Source organism: Zingiber officinale, chromosome 6A (assembly GCF_018446385.1).
Source record: "Zingiber officinale cultivar Zhangliang chromosome 6A, Zo_v1.1, whole genome shotgun sequence".
Taxonomy (NCBI): Eukaryota; Viridiplantae; Streptophyta; class Magnoliopsida; order Zingiberales; family Zingiberaceae; genus Zingiber; species Zingiber officinale.
In genome coordinates, this window is record NC_055997.1 from 140315611 (window position 1) to 140329528 (window position 13918).

General features: G+C 40.8%; 1 protein-coding gene across 2 annotated transcripts; it reads left to right on the forward strand.

Annotated features, from left to right (window-relative positions):
* The first annotated feature begins 1364 nt into the window (after positions 1-1364).
* Positions 1365-12413, forward strand: LOC121998340 (protein CHUP1, chloroplastic-like). Of its 2 annotated transcripts, XM_042553237.1 has the most exons (6): positions 1365-2650; positions 2800-2931; positions 3024-3205; positions 3294-3405; positions 11937-12071; positions 12167-12413. In XM_042553237.1, exons 1-6 carry the CDS (start codon positions 1409-1411, stop codon positions 12335-12337), a joined length of 1974 nt encoding a protein of 657 aa, XP_042409171.1. In that variant the 5' UTR covers positions 1365-1408; the 3' UTR covers positions 12338-12413. The 2 variants fall into 2 exon arrangements, with proteins under 2 accessions (XP_042409171.1, XP_042409172.1); XM_042553238.1 differs by lacking the exons at positions 11937-12071; positions 12167-12413 and adding an exon at positions 3499-3655.
* Positions 12414-13918: the final 1505 nt, after the last annotated feature.

Consider the following 13918-nt stretch of genomic DNA (forward strand, 5'->3'; position numbering starts at 1 on the left):
CGGTTCTACGGATATGGAGAGAGGTTCATACAGATATCCTGAGAATTGACCCCTAACCATTATGCCAAAAATATCATGCGTCCATCGTCTGTGCTACGCCCTGAGAGCTTTTCAATTTCTTTATAGCTCTTATCGATTTATGCTTTGTTCTGTAGGAAAATTTATATGTATTTCTATTCTTAGTCAATACAATGAATATTAATTTATTTAATTATTTTTGATATTTTTAGATATAAAAAATTTAAAAAAATATAATTATTCTTAAATTCATCATATTAAATTTAAATTTAATATATTTTTAATCAAATTAAACATGACTCTTATTTTATCTCAATTGGATGAAAAATATATATATTAGATTTTTTTAAATACTGTTGATGAAAATATAATATATTTTCTTTAAATGATGTTGATTTTAGGAGTATATTATATTAAGTAGGAAAAAAATATACTCGATTCTAGTTTAAAATTATATTTATTTTTAGATTTTTTTATTAAAAATTTAAAGGATAATTAGTTAATGATATTTACATGAAAAATTTAAAGTAAATAAAATTTTAAATAAAGGAGTGAGTGGAAATAAAATTTTCTGAATATGAAAATTATATGTAAAATTAAAATTATGATTAAAGATTTTTCTGTAATTGACAAATTGTTCTGCTACATCGGTTAAATTAAAAAATAACAGCGTGGCAAAGCCTCCGCACTCTCCACCAGGACAAATCAATCCAATTTGGAAGAGAGGATCTTGCCATACGCAGGGAGTGCACTGCATGGTGTTGGCAGGGGCTTTCGCACGAGCAGACGGTAGGCAGAGGCTGGTGATCAACAGAGACTTTTCACTGCGTTCAAAATTATTATATTTTACGGAGCACTATAATTCAGTGCATTCATATACTACACTTTGCCAATTCAATCTAATATAAAATTTGTAATCGGTTAATGTCTAGTACTTATATTATTCAAGTTTATTATTGATAAAGTAATTAAGTCAAATAAAATCATATCTCAAATGAACAACCTCTTGAAATAGTAGTTCAATTTTTCAATAATTTACTTTTACTAGCTTACATTTTGTTCGACTTTAGCTTAAATTTATTTTATTTAGTTATTATTGAGCTGAGCTTATGTAATTGCTTAAAAATTTTATATATTTTAATTTGTTTGGTTGATATTATAAGTTTATTTTGGTTATTTATTTATAAATTTGATAAAAATCGGCACTTTCATACTCTTTATTCATTCCCTTTCCAAATTGCCACCTTTATTTAATCATTTTACTTCGCCTTTATTTCAAATTTTGCATCTAGAAGAGGCGATAGGCAGCATAAAAAGCCCGGCTCCCTGATCAGGCAAGACCGCCCCACTCGCTGTGAATTGAAACAGAGGCAAACGCACAGAGATTTCCATGGTCGCCGGCAAGGTGAAGGCTGCCGTGGGGTTCCACCGAAGCTCCGCCACGCCCAAGGCCGAGGCTACTTGCAGGTCCTCCTCGACCTCTGCTTCCCGGAAGCCGTCGCCGGGGACCACGGGACATCGTGCACCGCCGACTCCGCTTCCTTCTTTCAACCCCAAAACTGCTGCCGCATTTGCTCGATCCTTTGGCGTTTACTTCCCACGCACCAACGCCCAGGTGCAGCCCCGTCCGCCTGAGGTCGCCGAGCTGCTCCGCCTCGTGGAGGAACTACAGGAGAAGGAGTCGCTCCTCCGGACCCAGCTCTTGGAGCAGAAGCTCCTCCAAGAGACGGTCGCTATCGTACCCTTCCTCGAGAAGGAGATCGCCGACAAGACCGACGAGCTCTCTCAGACCCACGACCGGATTGGGCGTCTAGAGGTGGAAAATTGTGCGCTGCGCGACGAGGTCGCGGGCTTGAGCTCTAAGTTGCGGAGCAGCGAAGAGGAGAGCAAGCGTAGGGAGAAGAAGATTGCGGAGTTAGAAGCCGAGTCGGACAAGCTGAGGAAGGCTGCTCTAGAGCAGAGCCATCGTGAGTCACGGGCTTTGGCGGAAGGAGTGGTCGAGGATTGCTCGTCGTCTCAGCAGTTCCAAGGGTTTATTGACGCCTCCGCGAGGTCGAATCTCCTCAGGAGCTTGCGAAAAGCCCCCAAATGCGTAGACACTGTCGGCCCAAATCAAGACGCCCAAACCTCCAAGAGAGGAGATGCGAAGGCGGATGAAGCGGAAACCCAAGGGGCGCATCAGCAACCTCGCGGCCTTGACAAAGACGACGTCTTGAAGCTCCGAATTGCTAGAGTTCCAAAGCCCCCTCCTATGCCGAACAACGTCTCCGCCTCGTCTTCTTCGTCTTTCCTCTCAGAGACTCCATTTGGTGGGACGATGAGTAAATCCGTCAAATTAGCAGGACTTCCGCCGATTCCACCTGCGGCTCCACACGCGGGCCCTTCTCCTAATGACGGAGGCCGGCTGCTTCCACCTCCCCCTCCGCCCCCGCCACCGTCGAGGGGGTTCAGACCGGCGTCGACATGCGTGAAGCGAGTGCCGGAGGTGGTGGAATTCTACCATTCCTTGATGCGGCGAGATACCAAGAAGGAGTCGAGCGGAGGGGGCCCTGAAGCAGCCACCATTTCCGTCGCTTCAAATACACGCAACATGATCGGCGAAATCGAAAACCGTTCCGCCCACCTCCTTGCTGTAAGTCCCTTCTCCGTTTCACTTCGCCGCCGTTTCCTATCTCAAATTGGCACAATTGCCGCTTCACTGGCCATTGGCTCGCGTCATAGGGTATAGTCTATTCTACTTCTTTTGATTAAGCTCTTTCTTGTTTGCTCTATTCATCAAAGATAAAGACGGACGTGGAGACGCAAGGCGAATTCATTAGGTTCTTAATCAGAGAAGTGGAACACGCGGTCTTCAACAATATCGAAGACGTCGTCGCCTTCGTCAAATGGCTCGATGACGAGCTCGCCTTCCTCGTACTCTCTCTCTCTCTCTTTTTCCCATAGCAAATTTCATTAAGCTGTGTATCAGTACGTCCCATTGATGATGTCGCGGACGACGCGGCCAGGTGGACGAGAGAGCAGTGTTGAAGCACTTCGAGTGGCCGGAGCAGAAAGCGGACGCTATGCGCGAAGCAGCCTTCGGTTACTGCGACCTCAAAAAGTTAGAGTCCGAGGCGTCGTCTTTTCGCGACGACAGTCGGCAGCCATACGCTTGCGCTCTAAAGAAGATGCAGGCGCTCCTGGAAAAGTATGACCCCTATTGCTCTGCTCTCTTCTCTTCTTTGGTTAGGGACTCTACTAGCTCTCAGGGTCTGGCCAACGTTTCTACTCAACAGGTTGGAGCAAGCCGTATACAACCTATCACGTGTTCGAGATAATGCGACAAAGAGATACAAGGGGTTTGGCATTCCTTGTGAATGGATGCAGGACTGCGGATACCTTAGTCAGGTACCACCCTACGATCTCTGTTTTATCTATCTATTTATTTATTTATTTTACTTCGGGCCTTTCGTGTAATCTCATCAATGTTTTCTTGGGAAGTTCGTGGTGGGTGTGGGAAGGAAGAAAGGACAAAGGGAAGTTTTGGTCGTTGTGCCCATGGCCCTTTGGCCAATTTGCCAGGCATGCACATACCCTTGTTTCTTGTGTGATGGAAAGAAAGTCTTCTGGCAATATTCAATAATTTCATAGGCCCGGTGTTCAGCGCAGTTAGTATTTAAATATTTACTCAAATAAATTTTAAGGTTGATTTTCAACCAGTATAAAATATCTTATTATTAGGTGTGATCTCTTCCTTATAAAGAATAGGACAAATTGTCCTTCATAATTTATCTGCTCATATTTTACTGGGGCGATAATACTAAATCACTTCAGATGAACCATATCAGTGCTCCAGTAGGCTCGGAGTTTAGATGACCATTGACCCGGAAAAGAAAATGACATCAGAGTTAAATTAGGGACCGGTAAGTATGCCTGTGAGTCCTTGGACGCTTTACAGCAATGCACTCGTACAGATGTACAGATATCCTTGTCTCTTCTTGAGTCTTTTTGTCCCTATAAGTTGTCTTTTTTAGCTTTGAATGACTAGTGGTTAAGTGAAGAAATACTCATCATTGTTTTTTTTTAAATCTTTTCTTAGCTTTGATTGACTAGTAGTGATCAAGAAATAGCCATCCTTCCATGTCCCAGGCTCTAGCTACACCTTGTGAACACGTATAAAATAGAATTGAATTAGAATGATTTCTTTGGTAGGATTTTATTCTAATATTTAGATGAACAATTTGAAATAAAATAATTAATTCAGGGTTTGAGTCATGCTACTAAAATACATTTCATATCTGGGCAAAAAGTGTTGGATATATGTGAATGAATAAGAGGTGGAAGAGGTATGGAGTTCCATTGTGAATGAGACTTTAGTCCCACATTGAGAGTTTTAAGGTAAATTGGTTGGTTTATATTGATTTACATGCTTTGATGATTTGAATAAATAAATGCAAGGGGAGAGACTCTCTCTCTCATGCGTGAGTGCGAGGGGGAGGTGTAAATCCAAAGTCCAGATTGCACTGAATCAAGTTGACTCGTGTGTGAGTACGACTTATGCGCGCTGAATGCCTAACGCTACGCTACCCATTGGTCTGAGCTCCTATATAAGGAGGTTGTGGTCACAGACAAAAGGTTACGCACAAGAAAACACTCCACCAATGTTTCCTTTTTTTTCTCTATCGTGCATCTCTTGCTCGGCGGAGTGCCCGTAATAGCAGTCGAGTACCTCTTAGTTCGCTGTAACAATCAGTGCTTGGTGGGAATCACGGTTCACTGAAACAGACAACCCAAGAAAGCCTCGAAGTACAGTCGGAGGTGGGATGAATTTGTTTCAAGGAAACTACATATTGCAGGCCTCGATTCACACGCCCGACCACTCTCTCGTTAGCTCGCTCGATCGGTCATTCGCTAGCTATCTTGGCCGGTCATTCGCTTGGCCACTCGCTCGGTCGGCCGCTCTCTCGCTAGCTCACTTGGTCGGTCATTCGCTAGCTCGCTCGGCCGGTTATTCGCTCGGCCACTCGCTCGATCGGTCGCCCTCTTGGTAGTTCGCCCGACTAGTCACTCACCCCGCAGTTCGCTCGGCCGCTCTATCAATTCGCTTGGTCGGCCATGTGCACTGCCTCTTCACCCGGTCGGTCTCTTTGCCCGCCCAGTCGATTCGCTTGGACAAAGGCTCACTCACCCGGTCGCTAATTCGCCCGACCAGCCTCTCGTCGAGCCAATTGCTCAGTTCAGTCGCCCGGTCTGACTCTTACCAGACGCTCGCTCGGCTCACTCAACCACTGTGGAGGCTGCATTCAACAGTAGGCAGACACCAGCCCCTGCTGGCAGCCTGAGATTATCAGCTCAGATCATTTTGACAGCTAAGTTGAATTTAATTTTGTGTAATTTGAATTCGACAAAGTCCCAAAATCTCCGGCAACAATTGTTTTCTCCAACAATCTTGAAACAGATTCGCTTCTGTTGAGATGACCACCGAAGAGAATGTTGAGGTGCAACAGACTCAACACATGAATGTCGCCTCCACCTCGATTGGAACTGTGCCAATCAATCACGAGGAAAAGTCAGAGAAGTTCAGTGGATTGAACTTCAAGAGGTGGCAGCAGAAGATGCTCTTCTACTTGACCATGCTCAATTTGGCTCGGTTCTTGATCGAGGACCCTCCCAAGCGTGCTGAGGATGCTGATGCGCAAACCATTAGTGCAGTGGAGGCATGGACTCATTTTGAGTTCCTTTGCCGACACTACATCCTCAACTGCCTTGCCGACTCACTGTACGTTGTGTATAGCATGAAGAGAACGGTAAAAGATCTATGGGAGTCTTTGGGCAAGAAGTATAAGACGGAGGATGCAGGGGCAAGAAGTTCATCGTGGGACAATTCCTGGACTACAAGATGTTTGACTCTAAAACGGTGATTAGCTAAGTCCAGGAGCTTCAAGTGATCTTGCACGAGATCCACTCAGAAGGGATGGTTCTGAGTGAAACCTTCTAGGTAACTACTATTATTGAGAAGTTGCCTCCAAGCTGGAAGAACTTCAAGAACTACCTGAAGCATAAGCGGAAAGAAATGAATGTAGAGGAACTCATTGTTAGACTTTGCATTGAAGAAGACAACAAGAGTTCAAAGAGAAAGATGTTCTATCAGGCTACTATGAAAGCCAACGTGGTTGAGCACGGTCAAAGCTCGAAATGAAAGAACACCAAGTCTTCCAAGATGGGACTCATAGGAGGTATCAACAAAAAGTTCTCTGGGAAGTGCTTCAACTGTGATCGAGTGGGTCACAAATCTTCGGAATGCAAAAAGCCGAAGAAGAAGCAGGAGGCTAATCTGAACGAGGGACCAGAAATGGGCAACCTCTGCGCTGTAGTCTTTGAGTTGAACCTGGTGGGTTCAAATCCGCGACAATAGTGGATTGATACTGAAGCCACCAGACATGTGTGCTGCAACAAGGAGTTGCTCCACAACTTCGAAGAAGTCAATAGAGACAATCTACTCATGGGGAACTCAGCAACCTTGGGCATCATGAGCCAAGGAAAAGTGGTGCTGAAGATGACCTCGGGCAAGAACCTCACTCTGAATAATGTGTTGTATGTTCCGGAGATTCAGAAGAATCTAGTGTCTGGATCACTGTTAAGCAAGCATGACTTTCACATTATTTTTGAGTCAGACAGAGTTGTACTGTCTAAGAATGGAATGTTTGTAGGAAGAGGCTATGTATCTGATGGGTTGTCTAAGCTCAATGTAATGGTGATTAGGCCTAAGATAAATAAAAATGAAAGCTCTCTTCTTGTTTGTGGCATGGTAGACTAGGACATGTTAATTACGATGTGTTGCGTAGATTAATAAATATACAAAGCATACCTACATTCAACCTTGACCCAAAACACAAGTGTGAGATTTATGTTGAATCGAAAATGACAAGGTCATCCTTTCAACATGTTGAAAGAAGCAACGAACCACACGGGCTAATTCACACCGACATGTGCGACCTCAAAGGTACTCCAACACGTGGTGGAAACAAATACTTCATCACTTTTGTAGATGATAACACAAAATATTGTTATGTGTATCTTCTTAAAAGAGGATGAAGCTATAGAGAAATTTGCTCTCTATAAGAATGAAGTTGAAAACCAACTTAATAAAATGATTAAAGTGGTTCGAAGTGACCGAGGTGGTGAATATGTATCATCGTTAGCTGAGTTGTGTGCTGAACATGGGATCAGACACGAAACAACAACTCCTTATACTCCTCAGCAAAATGGAGTTGTTGAGCGAAAAAATCGAACTCTAAAGGAAATGATGAATGCTCTTCTATTGAGTTCTGGATTGCCAGAGTTCATGTGGGGGAAGCTGTGATAACAACTAATTACCTTTTAAATAAGGTGCCTCGAAATAAAATAAATAAGAGCCCTTATGAGTTGTGGAATGGAAGACAACTGTCCTACAAATATTTACGAATGTGGGAGTCTCTTGTTAAAGTTTTGGTGTCTTATCCGAAATGGATTAAGATAGGACCAAAAACTATTGATTGCATATTCATTGGATATGCACATAATAACAATGCATATCAGTTTTGTGTGTATGAGTCACACATACCGGAGATACACAATAACTCGATAATCGAATCGAGAAAGGTCTCATTCTTCGAGCATGTGTTTCTGTATAAGATCCGAGAGGATGCTAGCTCTTCAAAGCGGGCATATGAAACACAAGGTGAAGATGATGATGAGGAACCAGTGGAGGTTGAGCTTACACGGAGCAAAAGAGCTCGGGTAGAAAAATCCTACATATCGGATTTTATTACTTTCATGTTAGAAAGTGAATCTCGAAGTTACTCAGAAGTTGTAGGCTCTTATGATGAACCTCACCGGAGAGAGACAATTGCATCTGAGATTGACTCTATCTTGTAAAATCACACTTGAGAACTTGTGAATTTTCTTCCTGGAAGTAAACCACTAGGTTGCAAGTGAATCTTAAAAAAGAAAATGAAGTCAGATAGCACAATTGATAAGTATAAGGCCAAATTGGTGATCAAAGGATACCGACAACAAGAAGACCTCGATTACTTTGATATGTATTATTCGGTGTCGAGAATAACTTCCATTAGAATATTGTTGGCTATTGCCGCTCTATGGAATCTCGAAATGCATCAAATGGATGTAAAGACCGCTTTCTAAAGGGGGATTTAGAAGAGGAAATCTACATGGAGCAATTTGAGGGGTTTTCTGTGCCAGGATAGAAAAACAAGGTCTGTAGATTGGTGAAGTCATTATATGGCTTGAAACAAGCACCAAAGCAATGATATGAGAAATTTGATAATTCCATGACGGAATGTGGATTCAAGAGTAATAAATGTGATAAATGTGTCTACATGAAAATCACAGAAAATGACTACATCATCTTGTGCCTATATGTAGATGACATACTTATCATTGGTAGTAATGATAAGATAATCAAATCCACTAAAAATATGTTGAACTCAAGATTTGACATGAAAAACATGGGTCTAGCTGATGTGATTCTAGAAATCAAAATTCTTAGAACAATAGAAGGACTTGTTCTTAGTCAGTCCCATTACGTGGACAAAATTCTTGAGAAATTCGCCAAGGGTGATACTGCGTTAGCACGAACACCGATAAATACGAGTCAACATCTATCGAAAAATTAAGGTGAAAGTATCTCTCAGATAGAGTACTCTCGAGTAATTAGAAATCTGATGTATTTAATGAGTTGTACATGACCAGACTTGGCTTACGCAGTAAGTAAACTGGTAAATACATGAGTAATCCCGGTGTTGGGCACTGGAAAGGGATAACAAGAGTACTGAGATACTTGAGGTATACTCATGAATATGGTCTGCACTATACGAGATATCCTACTGTGATCGAAGGATACAGCGATGCGAGTTGGATATCTAACATAAAAGACTCTAAGTCTACGAGTAGATATATATTCACTCTGGGGGTGCAACCATTTCTTGAAAATCTTCTAAGCAAACGGTAATAACCAGATCCATGATGGAATCTGAATTTGTAGTTCTTGACAAATGTGGTAAAGAGGTTGAATGACTACGACAATTCTTAGAAGATATTCCAAGATGACCGAAAACTATGCTAGCAATTTGTATACATTGCAATTGACACTGTCAATCAGCAATTGGTCGAGCACAGAGCCATCTGTATAATGGTAAGTCTAGACATATACGTCATAGACATAATACCATTAGACAACTACTCCCAACGGGGTTATCCCTATTGACTATGTGAAGTCAAAGGATAATCTAGCAAATCCGTTAATTAAGGGATTGAACACAAAGTTAGTTGCCAACTCATCGCGAGGGATGAGTTTGATGCCGATGAGAAATATTGGTGTAGAGGAATACCTAACCTATGCAGACTGGGGATCCCAAGAACTAGGTTCAAAGGGACAACCTAATTGTACCGACAACATTGCTCACCGTAGGGGAATGACCCAATGAATCAGTGAAGGATGGAGGTTAAGCTCACAACTTTTAATGATCCAAGAAGAGTAATGTGGAATACTCTTAAGAGATCACCCATGTGAGAAAGAAGTGGGGCCGTTTCGAAAAAAATTGGAAGTACAATTCTTAGAGCTTCTCATAGAACTAGGCGTGTTTATGGCTAAGAACGAACACACTCATGAGAACTGAGTTGTATCAAGGAGAGTCTCAGGTGAGATATGTCAATGCTTACACAAACAGCAGAACAGTTCAAGGACATCGCGTCTACTATCAGCCATTAAGCAAACAGATCTTCACAAGGGAATGTTCGAAGGGTAAAACTTACTTGTCCTATACTAGACTCAACTGTTGAATGCTATCACATACCTTATCTCCATTCATGTGGGGAATTGTTGGATATATGTGAATGAAGAAGAGGTGGAAGAGGCATGGAGCTCCATTGTGAATGAGACTTTAGTCCCACATTGGGAGCTTCAAGGTAAATTGGTTGGTTTATATTGATTCACATGCTTTGATGATGTGAACAAATGCAAGGGAAGAGGCTTTCTCTCACGCATGGGTGCACCGGGGGAGGGGGGGGGGTGCAAATACAGGCCAGGATTGCACTGAATCAAGTTGACTCGTGTGCGAGCACGATCTGCGCGCGCCAAATGCCGGACCGGTCGGGGCAGAATTTGCTCAAGTGGAACAACTAACATTTTACCACATAAACTTTTTGCTGCTTATTTAAGGGTGTAATGGATGCATTAAATTTAAGATTAATGCAGCCGAGTGAAACGTTAGCGTTTCACAGCTGGCGAATAATGATAATTAAACGATCATTAACGTTGTCCATTGGTTTGAGCTCCTATATAAGGAGGTTGTGGCCGCAGGCAAAAGGTTACTCACATAGAAAAGTAGCAACAGAAGCTCTCCACCAATGTTTCCTTTTTTTTCTCTGTCATGCATCTCTTGCTCGGTGGAATGCCCGTGATAGCAGTCGGGTAGCTCTCAATTCGCCGTGACCATCAGTGTTTGGTGGGAATCACGGTTCACCGTTGTATCCTAGGAAATAGACGACCCAAGAAAGCCTTGAAGCACAGCCGAAGGTGGAACGAATCTATTTCAAGGAAACTGTGTATCGTAGGCCTTGGTTCACATGTCCAACTGCTCTCTTGCTAGCTTGCTCGACCGGTCATTTGCTAGCTCGCTCGTCCAGTCATTTGCTCGGCCACTCGCTCGATCGACCGCTCTCTCGCTAGCTCGCTCTACCACTCGCTCGGTCAACCGCCCTCTCGGTACTTCGCCCGACCAGTCACTCACTCGACAGTTCGCGCGGTCGCTCTATCAGTTCGCCCCGCTGGCCACGTGCATTGCCTTTTCACCCGGTCGGTCTCTTTGCCCGTCCGGTCGATTTGCTCAGACAAAGGCTCACTCACTCGGTCGCTTCACCCACCCGACCAGCCTCTGCACCTGGCTAGCCTCCAACTCGCTCGACCGTCTACTTGCTCGGCTAACTTACCCGGCTGACCTCTCGCCCGACCAATCACTCAGTTCACTCGCCCGGTTTGACTCTTGCTAGACGCTCGCTCGGCCACTGTGGAGGCTGCATTCGGCACTAGGCAGACACCAGCCCCTGCTGGCAGCCTGAGATTATTAGCTCAGGTCATCTCAACAGCTAAGTTGAATTTAATTTCGTATAATTTGAATTCGACAAATTCTCCAAATCTCCGACAACTGATTGTTTTCTCCAACAGAAAGCATCTTTACCTTTGTCAAATATGATGTTTATTAACAAAGTGTCGTTTCAAAATTATCTTAACAATAAATATTATTAATGAACCGAACAAAGCGGGCAGGTCGTTCAATTTGATTAGGTCAAGTGAGTAAGTCAGGCCAAATGCACCAATGCACCAATTAGACTGCAAGCGATATGGTGTATTTAGATTAACATTAATCTAAATAGCTTAATGTCCATATATTTCTAAATGGGTCAAAGATAGTTTAACTAGTTTATGGGGTCAAAGATAGTTTAACTAGTTTATGATCCCATCCGATGCATATGCCCCCTTTTGTGATTTGGGAGATTCTGAGGACATAACTGTGCTCATTTTATGAAAATTTATTGTTGTGTTTTCTTAAATGCAATTGCTATATCGTTTCCTATTGTTCTTCTCCATAGTGACTTCCTATCTCGTTCGCACTCTTTAGTCTTCAAATTTCCACATAAAAATTCTTCATTGTCAATATTTGTGATCTGTCATACTTTGCAAATCACCACTGTCAGAGTCATTCTTTGCATTTTGATTCCGCAACAAGAAGGGATTCATTGTTATGATTCAACATCCTTAATATTTACTCTTTGCATGCATCATTAGTATTTTTCGATCCTCCAAGGACGGACAGTGTGCATTAAACACAATCATGAAATGGTCAGCTAAATTGTTCTTCTTTGTATAAATCTATAACCAGATCAAGTTAGCATCAGTGAAGTTGGCAATGAAATACATGAAGAGGGTTTCCACTGAACTGGAGATTATAGCAGGTAGTCCCGACGAAGAAGAGCTGATGCTGCAGGGTGTGCGTTTTGCTTTCAGAGTGCACCAGGTACTTGAGGAACACTTTCTATATACACTTGCAATGCACCTACACGCGCTAATATAAAGCTGTTGTTGATTCCCTTTTCTTTCGATCATATCCAGTTTGCTAGCGGTTTTGATGTCGAAACAATGAGAGCGTTTCAGGAACTCAAGGACAAAGCTAACACCCTACACCTACAACGCCAGAATCAAAACCAGCAGGTCTTCTGCAGGTCTACATCTTGCCAAGATTTGCAACCAAGCGACCAGTCCTGTAAAGTAGGTTCCATTTGATTGATACATAAGCGATTCTATTTACATCACTGGAAACTTTACATTACAATAGTGAAGCCCTAATTATTTCAAACTAGTGCTATCTGATGCATATAGTTCTATTGATTTTGTATGTCTCTCTTCAACGAACTGAGTCGAGTCCGATCAAATCAGTCTTATGCATGGCAATTTCGATCAAGGACATTGACGTCTATTCAAAAATGATTTTTATCTTTCATCTAGCTCAAGGGTCACTTAGCTAGACGAAGATCTTCATGATTTATCTTCCTTCTAAATTGCATAGATTAATCCTAAAAAAACTTTCGGGATGAGGGTTATTAGCTTTTATGATCTTGAGTTGAGCTAATTCTGTAGGGCTTAGGGGGTGCTTGGTCCATTGAAGGGAATGAGAATAAGAATGAGATTGATAGAAGTAGGGAATGGAAATAGGGGTTTTCCCATTCTCCTCCTTTTACTAGGGAATGACTCATTCCCATGTTTAGGGTAATGAATCAATGGGGCCCACCACTAATCCCCCAAACTAAACACCCACTTTCAATCCTTTTCCTATTCCTCACTCTCATATCATCCAACCAAACACCCCCTTATATTATTTGGGTAAAAATATTGGAGGCGGAGGAAAATCGACTAATAAATTATGTAGGATTGGATCATAAATATATTATTTATAAGGTATTTTTTAAAAAAAAACACTCTTTATTATTATTATTTTTGTTAAAAGTTTTTTTTTAAATATCAAAATAACATTTTATCGTATTTTTATCTCAAAATTTTTTTTATGTTAGTGTTATTAAAACTGTTAAATGTGTAGCAGTGCAATAATTATTATACTATTAAAGTAAATTAGCTTAATATTTTTTTAATCCAATTTGATTAAAATGACTAGATTATTGTTATATCGACATAAAAACTAATAAAATAAAAAAATAAAATATGAAAAAAAAACACTTTAATTAATGATATTTTCATCTACTTGGAATTAATGAAGATATCATAAAATTCTAGATTCATCTTTTGCTCTTTCCTGTGTGAAACTGTCGAATACATATTAGTAGAATTTATCTTCTTATTGTTCATCCCTAGTTGCTTATTCTCTTTAAGCATAATCAATCAATATCAATTTCTAGGGATTATAGAATATTTTCCTCTAATAAAATGATAAATTTGAGATATTAAACAATTAGGTCATCCGTTATACATACTTTAGATTTATCTTGATAATTAATAGAAAATTTTTATAAGACCAAAAGATTAAATATTTGATAGTAGATAAAAAAAATCAATAGTAAATAGCAACCTCTATTTTTATTTAATTCTCTTTTTTAATTTAAATAGATCCTAAATTGCATTCATTTTCTTGTATGAATAACTATCAAAAATATCTAATAATATTTTCAAATTAAAATAAATAAATAAATTTGTTGATTAAATTTAATTATAACATCGAATAATTTTTAAAATAATTATTGTCTAAACTTTAAAAAGTATAAAATGACAATAAAATTTATAACCTTCTGTTTTTAACCTTATATTTTAAATTCAAATTAATTTCAGAAATAAATTTTATTATATTTTTTAAAA

Excerpts from the sequence above, each read along its gene's own strand:
- LOC121998340 (XM_042553237.1), top strand. The coding sequence starts at position 1,409 with ATGGTCGCCGGCAAGGTGAAGGCTGCCGTGGGGTTCCACCGAAGCTCC. Across the intron at positions 2,651-2,799 it reads GTTCCGCCCACCTCCTTGCT|ATAAAGACGGACGTGGAGAC; the intron begins GTAAGTCCCTTC and ends TATTCATCAAAG. Across the intron at positions 3,406-11,936 it reads ACTGCGGATACCTTAGTCAG|ATCAAGTTAGCATCAGTGAA; the intron begins GTACCACCCTAC and ends ATCTATAACCAG.